Below are 20,395 nucleotides of genomic sequence, written 5' to 3' on the forward strand. Positions count from 1 at the left end.
ACCGCTACGGCCAGCACCTCCGGCATTACCACCAGCCCTGCCGAGAGCACCACCGCCAGCCCAGCCGAGAGCACCACCGCCAGCCCAGCCGAGGCCGGCACCCCCGGCTCAACCGGTGAGGCCACCGCCAGCACAACCGGGTCCCCTCATACCTCAAGTACCATTGAGGCTTCCGGCGGACTTCTACCCAGCCCCGGCTCCGAGGCAAGACCTCCCAATGGGTTGGGTGAAACTGGACGCCACTTTTGATGGGGATCCCTCCAAACTGGGTTTTTTTCTAGTGCAAGTCGTGCAATTCTTCAACCGGTGGGGACACCTCTTCGGCAGCGAGGCCAGCCAAATTGAACACCTCGGCTCCCGCTTACAAGGGAAAGCAGCGGACTGGTACGTAGGACTATATAATATCGGGGCCCCAGAACTCGATACTCTCCAGGGGTTGGTGGATGCTATTAGAGCACAATATGAAGATCCCTTAGAGGAAACCAGGGCCCGAACAGAATTGCAGGCCATTAAGCAGGGCAGCATGTCAGCGAGAGACTATATCACGAAATTCCGACAATTGGCTGCCAAGTGCCCCAGGTGTGAGGAGTCCACAAAAATTATTCTGTTCAAACAAGGACTTAATCCGAGACTTTTGGACAGAGCTCTCATGCAAGACAATCCCCCTACGCTGTTAGGTTGGATTCAACTCGTTTGCGAAGTGGAGAATCGCATTTTAGAAGTCCGTTTGGTTGAGCAACAACAACAAACGGGACAAAGAAGACCATTGACCTTACAGAAGGGAGCTCGGGGAGCTGGCTACGCCACCCGTGGAGCGAGAGATGCTAGATGGCAACAAGGGCTGTGTTTGCAATGCGGACAGGCTGGTCACTTTGCAGCACAATGCCCCTACCGGCCTGTGCAAAGACCTCCGCTTCAATTACGGCGTCCAACCCTTGCTCCGTTCCCTACGCTCCAACGCCCGACTCCAGCTCCACGAGCAAACAGAGGCCGTGGCGCTTCCCAAAGGCCAGCCTCAGAAAGAGGGCTGGAAGCGGAAGAAGTTATGGAATACGATCCCGCTTCCCCATCTGCAGAAGTCAATCCAGAAAGTCCCCAGTCGGGAAACGAGATGGATCTGTCGTAAAGGGGCCCAAACGACAGATCCGCCCTAAGCCCGTCCCTGCACGGAACCGGCCACCTGGGTCCATTTTATTCATGCCAGTAACTCTAATCAACCCAGAGAGAAAAATGCACATTCGGGTGCAAGCTCTTATTGACTCGGGTTGCTCAAGAGACATCATAGCCCCAGCTCTAGTCAATGGACTGGTCTTACCAACTCGGGATTTACAAAATCCAGTAATTTTTGAACAAATGGATGGTACCAGTATGAATCCGGTCACGACTGAAACCATCCCGGTGATCACAGGCATGGGACAACATTGGGAAAAGAGGTCCTTTGTCATCAGCTCTACTGCCAAGTACCCGTTAATTCTAGGCAGCAAATGGCTATGTGATCACAATCCCTACATAGACTGGGCTCAAGGATGTATTACCTTCAATCATGCCAACTGTAAACTTCACCGTTGGAATCAAAACTGGGGCGAAGACCCAACTTACAAAGAAAAAGCCCTCCTCACCCAAGAAGAAGTCAACCAAATACCCGAACCGTACTGGCCTTTTCTAAATGCTTTCTCGGAGGAGGAAGCTGATACTCTACCCCCGCACCGACGAACGGACTGTGCGGTAGAAATTTTACCCGGAGCCTCATTGCCTAAAGGACGACTCTATCCCATGAGTCTCCATGAACGTGAAGAGCTCCGGAAATTCATCGACACCAACCTCCAACGAGGGTTCATCCGCCCAGCCTCTAGCTCCCACGCCGCTCCAGTTCTCTTCGTGAAAAAGAAGGATGGGGGACTCAGACTGTGCACGGATTTCCGAGGACTAAATGCAGTGTCCACCAACAACGCCTATCCTATACCGCTCATCCGAGACCTTCTCAACGTCGTGGCCCAAGGTAAGATCTTTACGAAATTAGATCTAAAAGATGCTTACTTCCACGTTCGTATCAAGGCAGGGGATGAGTGGAAAACCGCGTTTAATACGCCCCTCGGACAATATGAATACTTAGTTATGCCTTTTGGATTGACGGGAGCCCCGTCTGTATTCATGTCCATGATAAACGAAGTTTTACATGAATTTCTGTACAAAGGGGTGGTGGTGTACCTTGATGATGTTTTAATTTATTCTGACACCGAGGAAGAACATGTTCAAATGGTACAAAAGGTCCTGGCCACCCTGATGAAGAATAAACTGCCCATCAAATTGTCCAAATGTGAATTCCATAAAACCGAACTCACTTACCTTGGGTATTGTATCTCACAAGAGGGGTTGAAAATGGATCCAGCCAAAATACAGGCGATCCAGGATTGGCAAACACCCACCACCCGCAAAGAACTGCAATCCTTCCTGGGTTTTGCCAACTTCTATAGAGACTTCATAGCAAATTTCGCCCAAATCACACTCCCCTTAACAGAATTGCTGAAAACCAAAGATAAAGGGGACCAAGCCAAAAAACCCTCTGCTAAACTACAATGGACCCCCGATTGCCAAACGGCCTTCGAATGCCTTAAAAAGCAATTTGTGACGGAACCCATCCTCTCCCACCCCAACGAACAATCCCCCTTCATAGTACAGGTCGACGCCAGCGATACGGCGATAGGGGGGGTTTTGCTGCAGAAGGGGGAGGATGGGAAATTGCGGCCTTGTGCATTCTTGTCTAGAAAGTTCTCAGAGGCAGAAAGGAATTGGAATGTGTGGGAGAAGGAGGCCTTTGCAGTAAAAGCAGCTCTCACAAACTGGAGGCATTGGCTGGAGGGGGCGAGATACCCTTTTGAGGTCTGGACCGATCATAAAAATTTGGAGGCCCTCCGAAGCCCACGCAGACTGAATGCCAAGCAATTACGGTGGGCGGAATTCTTTTCCAAGTTCAACTTCACCCTCAATTATCTCCCGGGCAAAACTAACTTTTTGGCAGACGCCCTGTCGCGCATGCCCCAACATAAGAGCAAACGGGCGGAGACTGTCGACACGGTCTTCTCGCCTAAGCAACTTGGGGGCGTGGTGACTACTCGCAGCCGTACTAAGCAGCCCCTCCCGGCCGACCAAGAATGGAAATCGAAACTTAAAACTGAAGTGGAGAAGGAGGGGGATAAAGCTCCGCGAAACAAACTAACCCAATCCCCACAGGGGGATTGGCTAGCTGGGAGCAAATTTTATGTCCCGGACAGCCTTAAGCTGGAAGTCTTGCAGCGCTGTCATGATGCTCCCACTGCTGGACATTATGGGTACCTGAAAACTTTACACCTAGTTCAAAGACAATTCTGGTGGCCGGGCATGCGCAAAGACATTTCCCAATACGTTAGTTCCTGCCCTGTTTGTCTCAGCGCAAAGACCAGGAAAGGGAAACCTCCGGGTCTCCTGCAACCATTAGAAACGCCAAACAGGCCCTGGGAAGTAATCTCCATGGACTTTATCACTGATCTGCCTCTTTCAAAAGGACATAATTGTATTTTAGTTGTGGTAGATCTGTTCTCCAAACAAGCCCATTTTATCCCCTGTACAGCTATACCCTCCGCTCGAAAGCTAGCGGATCTGTTTCTAAAACACATCGTAAAATTACATTCTTTTCCGTCCAAGGTGATTTCGGATCGCGGCGGACAGTTCGTTGCCAACTTCTGGCGGGAGCTTTTGAGAATGTTGAATATTGAACAAGGTATCAGTTCAAGCCACCACCCACAAACCGACGGGCAATCCGAAAAAACAAACCAAATATTAGAACAGTTCCTTCGTTGCTACATCAATTTCCAACAAGATAACTGGGTGGACCTTCTCCCTCTAGCCGAATTTTCCTATAACAACAGTGTACACGCTTCAACGGGAAAAGCCCCCTTCAAAATTGTATATGGGACTCACTTCAATCCCTTCCCATTGGACGCAACCCCCCTCCCTTCCTCTACATCGCCAGATGTGTCCTCATGGTGGGGGGAGGCGGTGCAGCAATGGACTATCATTAAGAGACACCTTGAAAAAGCCAAATTGGATTACAAAAAGTACGCAGATCGCCATCGTGTGGCCGAATGGGAATTACAACCAGGAGACCATGTGTATATTTCCACAAAGAACCTAAAGCTAGCTCAGACAAGCCGCAAACTCGCTCTGAAATTCTTAGGACCTTTTCCTGTGCGCAAAGTAATAAATAAAGTGACTGTTGCTGTAATATTGCCCAAGAACCTTCGCCATGTGCATGATACGTTCCATGTCAGCCTTTTGAAGAAAGCTCCCACCGACAACAAATGGCATATCAAAGCTCCACCCATTCCAACTTTAATTGACGACCAAATACACTATGAGGTGCAACAAATTTTGGACTCTAAAATCAAGAGAAATCAGCTTTTTTACCTCATTAGATGGAAGGACTTTGATTCTGGTTACGATGAATGGGTGAACTCTGCACATGTTCATGCTCCTAGATTAACCAAAGCTTTTCATACTCGCTACCCATATAAGCCAGGGGGGGATCTATTTTAAGGGGGGCAGAAATGTCAGGTCCAGTATATATCTTAGCTACACTGACTCCATTTTCTAATGCTTTTAGTGTTTAAGTATTTTCTCCTCAGGTGCACCAGTTCCCAGGCAGCATTCCCACCAGAGGAGACTGTTTTGTCTAACACCGTTCCACCAGGCATTGGCCTTGAAGGAGAGCAGCTTCCCAGGACTGAAAGATGTTGTTTTGGGAACTGTGGGGGGAGGCTGTTCCAGATGGGTATTGTTACTCTGTATCCTATGCTTGCTCTTCATTGGTAACAATGATCATGTACCATCCTGAGTCTCCTATTCAGGACAGTGGACTATAATGGACCTTTTCTGCAATAAAGCTTCCTTTGCCAGACATTGGACTTATTCTTGCTTCTAAAGGGAATCTTGCAGAGAGTACCTTATTTAGCCACAGTCTGACAACCCTTACATTTCAGAGTAAAGGAGATGATTTAAAACAGCCCAAGTTAGAACATAATCCTGTTAGATACACTATAATTATAACATTCACTGACAAGAGAAAATGCTGCAATTACCACAGTCACCTTCCAAGACAAGACAAGCATAATTACTGTTCTTGCAATGACATCCACTCTGCTTTTGCTTTGTATCTAAAATGAGCACATCCACAAACATCTTACTAACGCCACTGTTGATCTCACAACACTATTTTAGAAATAGTTAACAATACTCTCTGCCTCTTTTTTAAAAAATTGAGAGTGAGAGAGAATCTCAATAGCTAAGGTACATAATTGTTCATGATTTGGCACTTGTAAAAAAATAAGTGTTTCTTCTTTTGAAAAAAGTATGATCAGCAACGCAGTTTTGATATCCCATTTAGCTATCTCTCCCAGTACTTATAATGCAAATTATTTATACTACTCACATGTCAGGCCTGGTTATGGGATTAGAATAGCATTGGTCGCCCTAGTGGATGATTTGCACTGGGAGATGGACAGGACTGCAACCCTGTTGATTCTCCCGGACTTCTCAGCGGCTTTCTATACCATCAATCACAGTATCCTTTTGGGCCGCCTTTCAGGATTGAGACTGAGAGGCAACATTTTGTGGTGATTTCAATTCTACCTAAAAGGTAGGTTTTAGAAGGTGGTGCTGGGGGGCTCCTGCTCTGCTCCTTGGCCTTTGACCTATGTGATCCTGTAAGGTTCCATCTTGGTCCCCATGCGTCTTATCATCTATATGAAACTAATAGGTGAAGTCATCCAGAAATTTGGGCTGGGTTGTCACCATGTGATGATACTCAACTCTATCTTGCGCTCCCAACTGATCTCAGGGATGTAAACCAGTGCCTGAAGACAGTATTGGGATGGATGAAAGCGAATAAACTGAAGCTTAATCTTTATGGCATCTAAGTGCTACTAGTAGGTGGAAGGAATGACCCAGGAATTGATGTGTCTCCTATTCTGGATGCAATTGCCCTAAATGAGCAGGTTCATAGCTTGGGCTACTTACTGTTGGACCTGGATCTCCTGTTGGATAAACAGGTAGCAGTGATAGCCAGGAATTCCTTTCACCAACTTCAACTAGTGAGCTGGATTAAAAAGATCTTGCAACTTTATCCTTTCCAGGATAAACAAAAATCTTGTAACTGTGGTGCATACGCTGATAACACCTAGATTAGACTACTGCAATGAGCTCTACATGGGACTGCCCTTAAAGAGTGTTTGGAAACTACAATTAAGACAGGATGCTATGGCAGGAATGCCAGCCTGAGTGGGTCATAGGGACCATAACACTCCAGTCTTGTTTCAATTACCCTGCCTCCCAGTTTGCTTCCTGACCCAATTCAAAGTGCTAATATTTACATTTAAACCTTATCTGGCTTGGGACCAGCATACCTGAAGGACCTCCTACTCCCATATGAACATTCTTGACTATTATAGTCATGTCTGGTGGCCCTGCTTCAAGTACCCCCATCATCTGAGGCAAGATGGGTGGCAATTTGAGAGAGGGCCTTTTTGGTTGTGGCACCAAAAACAGTGGCATTTCCTTCCCACAGAGGTTCATCTGTCCCACATTATCATCTTCTGACAGCAGATGAAGCTTTTTGGTGGGGGGGAGTTGTTTTCTTGCTTACTGTTAATGTTTTAGTTGCTATAGTTATATATACATTTTTTTTAAAAAATCACATTCATGTTTTTTAACTGTTCATCTCAATGCTGGAAAGGTTGGGAAAATGTTTTAAATAAATAATTACGCAAATTGATTCACTATTTCACACTAACCTCTTTTCTTGGGGGGGGGGACTTTTGCAACAGTATTTAGCACTGGTTTTTGGATTACAGCATTGATTCATTATACATACATTTCAGTATCTTTTTCCTGCTTTTCTCAAAAGCTTATGCTACAATAAAATTTTCTCGAAAGCTTATGCTACAATAAAGTTGGTTAGTCTTAAAGGTGCTACTGGACTCTTTTTGTTTTTCCTGCAAGAATCTCAATAGCTAGCATCTAGTTCTCAGGAGGTTTTCCATCCATCCTCTGTATTAGGCAAGGCCATATCAAACCACCCTTTCCTTGCATCTCCACCATGGTTCCTTTTCATTAGCTTGAACCTCCTTGCTATTTGGCCCTGTCTCTGCAGACCATCAGCCAAATTATCATTTTCAAGGAACTCACCTGAGCCAGAGTTTGCGGGCCCGCGCGGATGGAGGAAACAAGCAGGAGCAGCGTCATTGCCGGCCCCAAAGGAACGTGCCCGCAGCTCCGGCAGGGAGCACACAATTGAAAGAATCCCAGCCAAATCACAGTTGCTGGCTGGGAGCAGCCAGGGCGAGAGCCGTTGCCCGACCTGAGTGAAGTAGTTTTCATTCAGGTCCCCTCGCTATCTACTAAGCGAGAGGCCGGCCTCCCAGTGACGCAGTTTCTCCGGAACAGCGATCAGAACGGTTGGGCTGTCGCTGCTCCGGAGGTGGACAAGGGCCTTCCCCGCAGCTTTTTGCGCAGCTGTAGAGCCGCGCCTTGGGCCCTGTGCGCGACTCATCGCGCGGCTGCAGAGCTGCGCCGGGAGTCCCCTTGTTCCTGCGCAGAGCTCGGGGGCCTGTTGAAGAGGACTTTCCTGCTGAGCCAGGGGGTGAGAGCCGCCGTGGTAGTATCGGCGTGCAGGCACCCCCCCCAACTGTGGTCTCAGGCATAAGGCACATGAACATGAGTGAGGGCCACGGTGCCCAGAAAAGTAAAAAGCACCGCCAGCAGCGGATGAAGGAGAAGGGAATAACTAAAAAAGGCAGCAGGGACCCCAAGGGTAATAAATCCAGGTTGCCCTCAAGGGGGCAGAGTGGGACTCGCCACATGGCGCCTGCAAGGGCAGGAGAGTTGTCTCAGATCGATATGGTCAGGGGGAGACCCTCTACCAGGCTAGTCACCAGGGCCATTCAGCGCACCCACATAACTGGGGCTGTTGAGGCAGCCAGGGCCTATGCTGTGAGGCCCAATGCAACGGGCAGAGGTGCTAGTGCTCCACCCCGCCCACGGCGGGGGAGCGGCTCTGCTGGCTCCTCAAAGGGGAAGAGGCACAGGGAAAAAAGACAAGGAACAGGACAGGGGGCACGCAGCAGGGCCACGGTGGCTCGGCCGCACTTGGAGCATGGGGACACTGCAGCAAGTCCCGCTCCAGGCCCCTCCATACAAGGTCTGTCGAGGGCCCTTCAGAGCTTGACGGAGCGGGTTGATTTGCTGGGGGCTCCTGTTTCTGGAATAGAGGCGGGTAGCTCGCCTCTGGAGGATGACGTGTCCCCTGAAGAGGGGCCCAGCTCCAGGGAGGTTCCCGCGCGTTCTGCTCAGAGAAAGGGAACGCCCAGGGCGCCATCTAGCAGTGCGTCATCCAGCCCCGAGGTCAGAGAGGGCATCGTTATGAAACACAAGAAAAAGAAGAGTTGCACGAGGAGGGTTTCAAAATGGAGAGGCGACTCTGATTCCTCGGATACATCAAGTGAGTCCTCCTCGAGTGAGGGGGGTCGGGGATCGGACGGAGACTATTGGGGGCGGCGGCTATGGTGCCCCCTATCCCGGCTTGGGCCACACGGTGGCGGTCAAAAAGGCAGGCGGGGATGGGGGATCCTGCATCGGTCTGGGCGGGGGGAGCCTCAGAGTCCGGGGGTTCCTCCCCAGTAAGCATGGGGACTCTCCTGGGGCACACCTGTCCCGCAAAATGCACAGACGCATATTGGATGGCTATTATGTAGATATATTTTCCTTGATCCGCCCAGAAGCAGAGGATGGTCTCTCACGCCTGCGTTATAAGCGACAGAAGGGAAAGGATAAGAAAGTGGAAGTAGAACGGTCATTTGCAAATTGGCTGGAGGGCTTTACCGTATTTATGGGGGTTGTGCAGATGGCTTGCCCAGAGAGGGGATGGCACCTTTCCTGTCATTTAGCTAATGTGCTCAGGGCCCGGGCTTTGGCCGGGGAATCGGCAGCCCTTGATTATGATGAGGCCTTTCGAAAACGGGCTTCTCATAGTGCTAGGAGGAGGTGGGACTTGATAAGTCAGAAGTTATGGCTTTGGCTGGTGGGTCCACACATGAGGGGCAGGGGAGAATCATCTCGCCCAGGATGATGGGGTTCTAGGCGGGATAAGAAGATGGTTTGCTGGGAATACAACCTAGGCAATTGTCAGCAGGCACGATGTAAATTTGACCACTTGTGTGAATCCTGCCTTAGTCCACACACGCGAACCTCCTGTCCTCGCCACGGGGGTAGCCAATTGCCCTTTCGGGGGGGCCGACCTGCCAATGCGGGTGCCAAGAAAGAAGGGGGCATCGCAGGCGTCAGCGGTTTTTCCCAGCCTGCAGCTGGGAGCAAGCAGTAGAACTGCCTTGAACATGAATATCGCCCCATCTCCCATACGGATAGACGCCCTCCGCTGTCTCCTGGACCGTTACCCGGACAGGGCCGGGGCTGAATTTTTGTGTGTGGGGTTTTTACTGTGGGTTTCCGCATCCCATTCACGGGCCGCAGAGTGACTACCATTTCAGGCAACCTTAGGTCAGCAAGGGACATGCCTGAGGTCGTCACTGCTAAGCTGGAAAAAGAAATTGGGGCTGGCAGGGTTGCGGGCCCCTTTGTAAAGCCACCATTGCCCAACCTACGTGTCTCTCAGTTGGGGGTCGTCCCCAAGAAGACAGCAGGTGAATACCGCCTTATTCATCATCTGTCCTACCCCAGAGGCTCGTCAGTTAATGATTTTATTCCTCATGAGTTGTGCTCTGTACGTTACGCTTTGCTTGACCATGCGGTCCACTTGGTATGTTTGTGGGGAAAAGGGGTCCTAATGGCTAAGTGTGACATACAGTCAGCATTTCATTTGTTACCGGTTCACCCTGATGATTTTTGTTTACTTGGATTCATGTTTAACGGTGCCTGGTATGTTGATAAGGCCATGCCCATGGGATGTGCAGTAGCCTGTGCGGCTTTTGAGGCTTTCAGCACATTCATAGAATGGGCTGCCAAAGTTCGCTTAGGATGCCCTCAGGTCACGCACTACCTGGATGATTTTTTCCTGGCAGGGCCATCAATGGGTCCCATTTGCCGGGAGAGGCTGGCCGGTTTCAAGGCCCTAGCCTTGGAGCTGGGTGTTCCTCTTGCCGAGGAAAAAACTGAGGGCCCTACATCCCAACTTACTTACCTGGGCATTGAACTGGATTCGGTGGAATGCTGCTTTAGGCTCCCACAAGCCAAGCTTCAGGCCTTAACACATCTGATTCAATCAATGCTCGGCCGACGGAAAGTTACCTTGAAGGAGCTTCAGTCCCTACTGGGCCACCTCAACTTTGCCTGCAGAGGGGTTTCCCCAGGTCGCCCCTTTTGTGCGCGAGTTGCGAGAGCCACCGCTGGGGTCCCTTTCTCCGCGCCACCACATTAGGATCACGAAAGGCATGAGGGAGGATCTCAGAATGTGGCTGGCCTTTTTGTCAACCTATAATGGGGTTTCCTTCTGGCAGGAATCTAGCGGCATTGCCGCTGACCTGCAGGTTCATTCCGATGCCGCGGGGAGTGGTGGCTTTGGGGTTTTCTTGGGGGGTCGGTGGTGCTCCCAACCTTGGCCTGAAAGTTGGAGCAGGGCAGGTTTGCTAAAAGATCTCACCTTCCTCGAGCTTTTCCCTATTCTTGTGGCAGTCACCTTATGGGTGGAACAATTTAAAAACAAAAAAGTATTGTTCTGGTGTGACAATATGGCAGTGGTCAAGGTCTTGAACAAGCAGTCATCGCGCTCTAAGCGGGTCATGCGCCTGGTTCGCAGGTTTGTCCTGGTGTGTCTCATTAATAATATTTACTTTTCTGTGAAGCACATAGCAGGTATTAATAACTGCATTGCCGACGCATTGTCTCACTTCCAGACAGAGCGGTTCTTTGCCTTGGCGCCAGAAGCCCACCAAGAGCCGGATCCATTCCCGGAGGACCTGTGGAATCTTGGGAGCGCTCCATAGTGCAGGGAGTATTATCATCTCTTGCTCCTTCCTCAGTGCAGTCTTATAGTCGGGCCCTATCTACCTTTCTGTTGGTTTCCCGGCAATGGGGGGGGGGTTCTGGCAGCCTCCCTACTTCAGGGGGCATGGTTCTTCAGTACTTGGCACACATGAAGGAGAGGGGGCTCGCCCCAAGGACAACGAAAGGGCATCTAGCAGCCATTTCATTCTTTAGCAAAGCCAGGGGTTTCCCAGATCCTTGTAATCTGTTTGCAGCTCGTAAGGCCATAGAGGGTTGGAGGCGGTTAGTGCCTCCGCCACTGGATTCCAGACGACCTATTACATACCGCATTTTGGGGCGCCTGCTAAACCGTCTGTCCGCCATCTGCCACTCCAGTTATGAGGCACGGCTCTTCGAGGCAGCTTTTACGCTGGCCTTTTTCGGCACTTTCCGTGCAGGGGAGCTAGTGGCTGGTTCCCATCGTGAAGCCCCCAGCTGTTTTGGGGATGTTTCCCTGGGGAATGCTAGGGTATCTATCCATTTGAGGGGATCTAAGATGGATCAGCGGGGCTGTGGAGTTCATTTCACTTTGGGGGGGGCCACAACCAGTCCATGTCCTCTTCGGGCATTGACAGCTTACCTGGCACTGCGGCCAGGCGGGGAGGGTTTTCTGTTTGTTCATCAGAATGGCACCCCCCATCACGCTTCCAATTTGTCAGCGTGCTATGGACTGCTTTGGCTTCCGCCGGCTTTCCAGCACAGGCGTTCGGTGCTCATTAGTTTAGAATTGGAGCTGCCACAGTGGCCTCTCAGATTGGCCTCTCCTCCGATCGAGTTTGGGCCATTGGCAGATGGGCATCCGGCTGTTACAAGACGTATGTGCGTCCGGACTTGGTTATTAATCCCCCTTCTTTTTAGTCTCTTCAGGTCACGCTAAGCAGATGTGGATCATCATGGGCCACAGCATTATTTACTGGGCAGCTCGTTATGCGAAGACTTCTGGCTGGGGAGGTGAACTTGGCCTCGACCATGTGATCGAAGTAGTTTGGTATGGTTCAAGGGGAATGAAGTGGAAAGCCTTGCTACCGTGGTTCCTTCGGCTGGCCAAAAAAGTGGGACTGCCGGAGGTGGTTGTGATACAACTTGGAGAGAATGACTTGCCAGGGCTGAAGAAGCTGGACGTGCTGCAGGACATGTTGACAGATTTGGGAGTCTTGACAGAGAGTTATTCGAACATGACTATTTTATGGTCCGACTTGTTGGAACGTCGGAATTGGTGGGGGGCTAGGGATGGCAGCAAGGTTGATTTGGCTTGGAGACGGCTGTCCAAAACAGTGGGGAAATTCATCTTGTCCACGGGGGGCATGGTGGTTGCCCACCCTGACATCTCTTTTCGAGTGGAGCCCCTTTATCGTGTGGATGGTGTGCATCTTTCCAGCTGGGGGCAAGACATATGGTTGCAAGATATCCGTGCAGGGTTACTTTGTTGGTTGCAGCGGGAGAGCTTTGGTGGGGAGCCATTTAGTGGCTCCAGTGGCAGTTTGGGCGTTGGGCACCGATCCTTTGGGAGCGAAAAAGGGCCTGTGTGCACTGTTTTCCCATAGAAGGGATCCCCATAAGGGGTCTTGGACCAGGCTTGGCAGTGGTAGGCCCCAGCTCGGGGGGCTGACAGAACAAGCCTGCGTTCAGGTGACTGGGGACCACACAGAGGCTACCGCCCAGTGTGGCTTGACTGGGGACCACACAGAGGCTACCACCCAGTGTGGCTTCCTTATCCGTCACCCTGTGGTGTCCCCTTCTCAGCAGATGGGCTGACAGGGTAGAGAGGCATTGGTGGACAGGCGGGTCTGCCGATGTTGGGATCCGTGCCCTACGCCACCAAGGCTCTTTGTTACGCTGTAATCAATAAAGTTGTGGCCTAATTTTTCCAAATTAAGAGTCAGTGTGTTATTTTGCTTGGAAACCCGGAGGTATCAAGCTGGGCCCGCAAACGACTAGGTTCTTTCCCAAAGGAGGTGCATTTCTGACAGGGGACCTTCTGAAGCTACATCACTTACTGTTATATTCTATTCAAGAGCCTATGCAGAGATTGTTGCAAACATTTCTTAATTCTGATGGAATTCAATAAGGATAGAAGGCCTTGCTCCTGTATTTGTGTACTTATATATGAGAATCTGCATTTTCCTGTTGTTATTGTTGAGAAAGGCATAACACATGAAGAGAGTATGCAGGTGTTCTGGCATGTCATTCTGTTTATTTAAAATTGTCTACATGGTCCCGGTTGTTTGTTAATTTGAATTTCTAGCATTTAAAAAACAATTGGGATGACAACAGATTAAAAAAAAAGTTCACAGCTCTCAAATAACATATGCTTAGGCACGGCCTTAAGATGTTCACTGAATAGTTTGTGGAGGTGCTTTTTGAAATACTTCAGTACTGTAATAATTTCAAGTTCTGAAATAAACTGCAATGGGAAAACAGCAGATTTACAGTGCCATCCTAAGCAGGTCTACTCAGAATCCCACTCAGGTCTATTTAAGGTGATGTTTACCAGAGAACTGTTCTCAGGATTGCATTTGTGGTGTGTGCATGTATGCAAACGTGTACATATGTTAACCTTGCTGCTGGACAATCATGAACTCAGTTTATACCATTATTTAATTTCCTTTTATAAACAAAGAGCCCTTTGTGTGGCAAACTGAAAATCTAAAGAGATGTGCATCAAGGCTTCAAAAGGCCTTCATTCAATACAACAAAAATAAATTGTACTTTGAAAAGGAGGCATCAAATCTGATGCTTAATAAATCTGCTAGCTCTGCTGGGAATGGAAATAATCTGCCTTTTTCCTAAATAAAGAAGGACAATGATCTTTATCAACAGACAGAGGTGGTCCCAATGCTTATCAAGAAATACAGGTGAAATCTTGATACTCCTCAAGTCAATGGCAAAACTCCCACTGACTTAAAACATGAGTACTGTAAAATACAAGCAACATATCCTTCGTTTCTAGCTAAATATTTCTGCAATACACCATGTAATAATATATACTTATGACCATGAAATAATATATATTTATATGTAAACATATGTAAAAAGGTGTAAACATAATCGCAATTTTCAATTTACCTTTATCCTGTCCAAGTATGCCTCCATTTTTAATTGCTCCACTGCTTTCCTTGCTTGAGATATACTTGTTGTACTGTTATTTGACATTGCCTCCTTCATACTGTTTTTCCTATAACAGTCAAAATTAAAGAGTAAGAAAGTTCTGTTTGTCCTAATATAAATATGTGTAAGCAAACTAAGCATATACGTCATTCCTTTCTGGCCACAATGTCTTCCCTTCTGGAATTTTGCTGAGCTCTCCAAGTATGACATATTACCTCTGAACTCTTTCTTCAAAGTGTCTCAGTACATCCAATATCATTTTGTCTTAATAGCACACATCACATTCAGCTTTAGAATATTTACTAATAGCTGCAATACATTTTCCCTTATAAGCACTTGCTACTTCTATGTGCCAGAAAGGGCCAAAAGGTTGGTTTTATCTCAAAGCAGGAATGACATGGTATTTGGAGGCTCTTGCTAAAGCATATTTGCATGTATGCTTTCCTCCCAACTGCATGGGTTAAAAGGCCCCTTTTCCCCACAGTCCCAATACAAATTAGGCCCCTTGTACCCAAAACTTAGGTTTCCACATAGAATTCCCAGCAAATGTCTCATTTGACAGGATCCAAGGTGAATCTGGAAACAGCGTAATATGTAATCAGGCCCTATAAGTTTGTTAAAAGAGAATTATCTCATCCAGAGTGGGCAGCACAGTTCCCCCAGAACACCAGCCTTAACAACAAGCTTAACTTTAAACTTATCTGCATTCAGCTTCAGTATGTTCTCACTCAGCCACTTGATCATTATGACATCCATGCACAGGCCAAGCGAACAGATGGAGGCTTAGGGCTTTTCTGCAGAGTCACTTACTGTGGGTTTTCTCAGTATTCAGCCCACAAGGATCGGATCTACGTAGGGCTTCTGTAATTGCACACTGGAGGGAGTCAAACTGAAGTGGTGTCTGGTTTTTGTTTCTGCACATTAAAAAAAATGCCCTATTTCTGCTGTGGGCTTTCTGGCGTCAGCAGTTTCATCAGAGTGGATTTTTTTGAGCATGTATTACAACATTGTAAAGTTTGCACATTAAAAGGGGTTATGGTTAATCTCTGCCTCACCTTGTACTTGTCTGTCAATGATTGGACAGGTTTTTTTGAGCTCCAAATTTAACAAAATTTCTGTGTGTTGATTGGCTGAGGCATTCTGGAGGGAAACTTTAAAATATTAAGAGGGATTTGTTGTTAAAACAGCAATGTCTCAATGTTTTTTTTTTTTTTAAAATGGGGGGAAATGGTCTAAAAATACAGGAAATAGAGACTCCTGAACAAAATGTCAATGGAAACAGCTTGTATTGGTGAGAAGACAATTTACTTCATACTGCCAAGGTAAGCATGCAAATGCAACACAGAACAAATGATATTATTTTTTTTTAATGGATGAGGTCTGAGAGCGGTGGGAGAAGAAAGGGGAGAAAGGATGTGGGTTACACATTGCTGTTCAACCAATCAGGATGCAGAGGAATAAAGGGGAGGACAAAAGGCTGGACCGAGGCTTACATCTCAGAAAACATTCTGCACTTCAAAAAAGCCACCTTTTAAATTTGAAGACTGAACTGAGGTATTTTGAGTGTAAGTGCAGAACTCAGGGAATACATCAAAGCTATATGGGGCCATAACTGATGAAAAAAACAAAAGAAAAATCCTTATTTAAAGAGATATAAAGCCAGATGTTATCAACGTCTCCTTTAGTAGTCTTACACAAGCACTGAATAAGATGGGAGACAGACAATACAGAATCCCTTGGAACCCCACAGAATCCATCTTCCCATGTAAGTGGTGTTCCCTTAATTCTAAAAATATATTCCAAATGTGTCTGCAGAACTGCACGGTCAACTATATTGAAAGCTGCTAAGATTTAACAGAACTAAAAAGAAAGCACCCCCTTTATCCATCTACAGATGGAGATTGTCCATGTAGACAGCCAGTCGCTATTCCATAGTGAGGCCAAAATCAAGACTGAAAAAGATTTATTTTAGATATTTCTATCCCGTTTTACCTCCTCCAACTTAAGGTAGAGAATAATGCAGCAACCAGGCTGCAAGGACCCAAACTATAATAGTCCAGTTGAGAGAATTAAGACTGAGATAAACAAATAAAAGATTTAAAAGCACTCCAGATCTAACACACAGGAATTAAAAAGACACATGAATCATCCAGGAAATTCTGAAGAGTCAATCACTTCCCCTAGAAAAGGTCAGTTAAAATGACCTATGATTGGCCAGCTCCAGTGAAGGATTCTTTAGCACTGAACAAACTGCCACTTCCTTCAAAGATCTGAAAAAGTCCCCATTGGTTAGGGAAGTGTTAATTATCTTCATGGACTGGTCCCTCACCCTTTCTCCAGAAGTCAAAGACTTTCACAGGACAACAATTCTCTGTGTAGGTCTTGTTGCACCTACGGAGATATTCACATTGGCAATGGAACACCAACATGCACTTTCCTTTCCTCAGGCTCCTTCTCTAAGACTACGATTTCCTCTCTTTGCCACGAGAGGGCTTTTGGGGGAGAGGGGATGTTAACTGAGAACTGCTAAACTGCTATAAAGTTATAACAATATATTACCATGCTCTACTAGTCCTTCTAAATTCCTAGCTTTCATTTTAAAGTCTCTAGCCCCTTTCTTTGTAGAAATATGTGGGATGTTCTCCACAGTGAATAAGGCTAGATATTTATGGGATTTTTTTAAAGCCTTCAGCTGAGACAAGGAAAATGATGTTGATGTGTACAGGACCTTAAAAAAATGTGCACTTTCCCATCCACACAGCATGCAAAGTTGCTTTCTCTGCAGTCTTTCCAAAAAAGGTTATCTGACAGCAGGTTTGAAAAAGAATTGATTTACAATAGAGACACTCATTAGTTAGATTTCACGGCTTGTTTGTTTTTGTTTATTTGTACATTACCGTGATACTCTCCCTTTGTTTACTATTTACTTTACTTGAAAAAGAATGCAGCAAAGTAGAAGAAAACGTATAAAGTGGATAGGGTTGCAGATCCCACAGTGGGGGCAGGGGGTACTTGCTCCTAGCCTCCCCCACCCCTCGCCTTGCTGGCTGAGGGGAAAGGCGCAACAATGGGCCTCCCAGGGAGCACAGCCTCCGGAAGCACTCCCTCGTGTGAAGCGCAGGAGCACTCCTAGGGCCTGCATGATGATGTCACTTCCAGAAGTGTTATCATCATGCACCAGGAGCATACTTTATGAGCAGGAGAAAACTGTGAAGGTTAAGTGCCAGGTCCCCTTTCTCCCGCTGAGAGGGTAAAAGGACCTAGCAACCTTAAAATTGGATGATTATGGGATAATGTGTGCATTCTCCCCCCCCCCCACCATTCCATGTTCAACAATATTTTTGTGTGGAAACAATCAACCTTGGATGCCTCTATTACTGGATCAATTACTAAACCAGACTCACACTAGATCTGACATATTTCATCAGCGAAGAATCTTGATAAAAATGGGAAACCCAGAATTTAGAACAGAACACGTTATGTTTAGTTCTTTAAGTTTTTTTTAAAGACGGTTTTCTCTTCCAAATGCAGCCATTGAGGCTGCTTTTTGAGGGGGGAAAGTTGTGTGTGGGGAGGGGAGATGGGCTTATTAATGCTTCCTTCACTTCCATTTTCCTGCTGAAATAGCCAAGCTTGATTCCCTGTTACCACTTATGGGTACCAAGGTTGCCAGGTTTCCTTACCTTCCCAATGGGAAGGGGGCCTGGCACTTACCTTTCAGAGTTTCTTGTGTGTGTGCTCCCGTCTGGGTGTGATGATGTCACTTCCAGAAGTGACAGCATCATGCTCAGCAGTGAGCATGCTCCTACACTCCACTGGGGCCAATCTGGATCTTTGTGAAGCTCAGAAGCATGCCCACCATTGGGTGCAGTGACATTACTTAAGGAAGTGATGCTATCACATCCAGAGGAAGCATGTCCGCTAGGGTTGCCATTCCCCCAGTGGGGGGTGGGGATCCCCTGCTCCCACCTTTCCTGCCACCACTCACCTGGCTGGTGGGGGAAAAGGCAGGGGCACAGGCCTCCAGGGTGCACTCTTGGGCCTGGATGATGATGTCACTTCCTGGAAGTGGCATCATCACGCAGGCCCAGGAGCACATGCATGCAAAGCATGACCAAGAAAGCAAACAAATGGTGAATGTCTGAGCCTGCCCCTCCTGCCAGGAGGGTAACGGGACCTGGCAACCCTAGTGCCTGCTGCACACTGGCCCTCATGCCCATTCCCAGAGCCTTCCCCCCTCACAGCCAAGTGAGTGGCCATGGAGGGCAAAGAATGGGAGCACCGAGTGGAGAATCCCCTGCCCCCACCAGGGGACTGGCAGCCCTAATGAGTACTCATATATTTTGCCCAACAGAAATAAAGTAGCTCTTTTCTCCCTCCACTCACCACTTTTCCCATCCCCTATATTTGTGGAGAAGGGGGCAGGAGAAGATCCAGCTTTGCAAACATAATGGAAGGTTTCTGGCTGTATGCCTCTGTGCAGTATTATCCTGTAGCCGTACACATTCCTACTATAGGAGCTCAGACTTCTCACATAGATGGTTCGTGTACCTGGTTTTTGATCAAGCTGCATATGCATTTTATTCCTTCGTACATTCCTGATCAAAGTCACTCTTAACAAAAGATACACTTGTTCTCAAACAAGAGATATTCCTGCTTCACAGCCAAGAGCAGACATGCCACAATGCAAAATGAGCAACACATAGGATTGGATCCCACCATGCAACAGTGGAAGTGGAATTTTATTTAACACGTGTATATTTGCACATTATATTCTTCAAGAGATTGTGCTGATTTTTTTTCATTTCCGATCAGTGTTCAAAAATCAAAAGCAAACTGCTGCTTGATGAAGTCATTACAGTCCAATTTGGATATGCATTATGAAGATGCATAGGTGGCTACAACTGGTATCCTTAACAACTTCCTGAGTCTCAGGCTTAGTTTGCTGCTCTGAAGCCAGACTTTGGGGCCTATTCCTGGTCATTACTTTAACACCCTAGCTTGTGAGGCCAGGTCACTCCCTAACAAAATGGGAACACCCAATTCTCCCCACACTCCCATAATCCATAATAGGGAGTTCTGTCAAGTTCACCTCACACTCTGGGCCACTAATTCCCTTAATCTTGTATATTTTTCCTGGTAAATACTGGACTTCCTTTACTAAGTTAGGCTTTTCTCAGGTGACTTTTGCCCCTGTATCTCTCCAGCCTATTACTTCTTTGTCATTTATGTCTACAGGCTCCAAGTATTCCATTTAAATCCTCCTGCAGTTTCCAGACCTGTAAGACTCTAGCAGGGTCTCGGGTATGAGAAACTTAGATGAAGCTTGCTGTTTTTCTTTGTCCAGCTTTGGACAATGGGCTTTCATGTGCCCCTCTTCCTGGCAATGAAAGCCCACTATCCCTCCTTTCCTATTTAGTTCAGGAGTGCTCCGCCTCACAGGGTTGGTTTTAAATGGCTCAATTTTCTCTGACGTGCCTCAAACTTTATTTTTCTTGATGGGGGGTGGGTGGGAAAAGAGATCCTCCCAAGTCCCCTTCTATCTCATCCAATAAAGTGGCGGTCTCATTGACTGTCTTTAATTTTTTATCTGTCAGAAACCAGTTGTGAGGGAACTTATCTGTAAAACTGCACTAGCCTATTAATTGCTTCAGTTCCTCAAATATCTTTACATCCTTCAACCCATCTGTTTAAGGCTTTGTCCAAACAACAGCCTAGCTGGGCATACGTTTCTCCATTCTTTGTTCAGCAGTCAGTCTAAATCTCTTTCCTTAAAAAGCAAATAATTTGAGATTTCCTCATCTCTGAGTATACTTCGCTCAGTCCTCCACAAATCTTTGAGTGCAAATAAATCATTCTGTCCTCATCTGGGGCCCTAAAATTTCCACAAGTTTGTTCAAAACTGGAGAAAAATACCTCCACATCATCCCCTTTTTGATAACGTGGAAATTTCTTTCGTTCCACTGAGTTACTTTCCCCACCTCTCTGTGGAAGCAGCAATTCTGCTCTTAACTGAATTTCCCTCGTCTTCATATTATACATTTCTTTTTCATGTTCCCTCTCAGCTTCGCTCTCTTTCGCTCTCTCTTGCTGTGACATTCAAGCTAATTCTTTTTTTGCCATAATTCTGGCCTTTTCTTTTTTTTTCTATCTGCTAACTGTATTTGTCGTTCTTTCTCCACTTCAATTCTGGCCTTTTCTGCTTCAATTGTTGCCAATT

At 47.2% G+C, this 20,395-nt stretch overlaps 1 protein-coding gene across 1 annotated transcript in view; it reads right to left on the reverse strand.

Moving 5' to 3' along the window:
- The window catches only part of GNG4 (G protein subunit gamma 4), a 40,598-nt gene that overhangs the window by 3,768 nt on the left and 16,435 nt on the right, over positions 1–20,395 (reverse strand). Inside the window, exon 2 of the mRNA XM_054982053.1 lies at positions 14,134–14,242. Within this exon, the coding sequence (XP_054838028.1) occupies positions 14,134–14,232 (99 nt within the window). The 5' untranslated portion in view covers positions 14,233–14,242. The remainder of the gene's footprint in view (positions 1–14,133; positions 14,243–20,395) is intronic.

The sequence above is a fragment of the Eublepharis macularius genome, chromosome 1 (assembly GCF_028583425.1).
Source record: "Eublepharis macularius isolate TG4126 chromosome 1, MPM_Emac_v1.0, whole genome shotgun sequence".
NCBI classification, from domain to species: domain Eukaryota; kingdom Metazoa; phylum Chordata; class Lepidosauria; order Squamata; family Eublepharidae; genus Eublepharis; species Eublepharis macularius.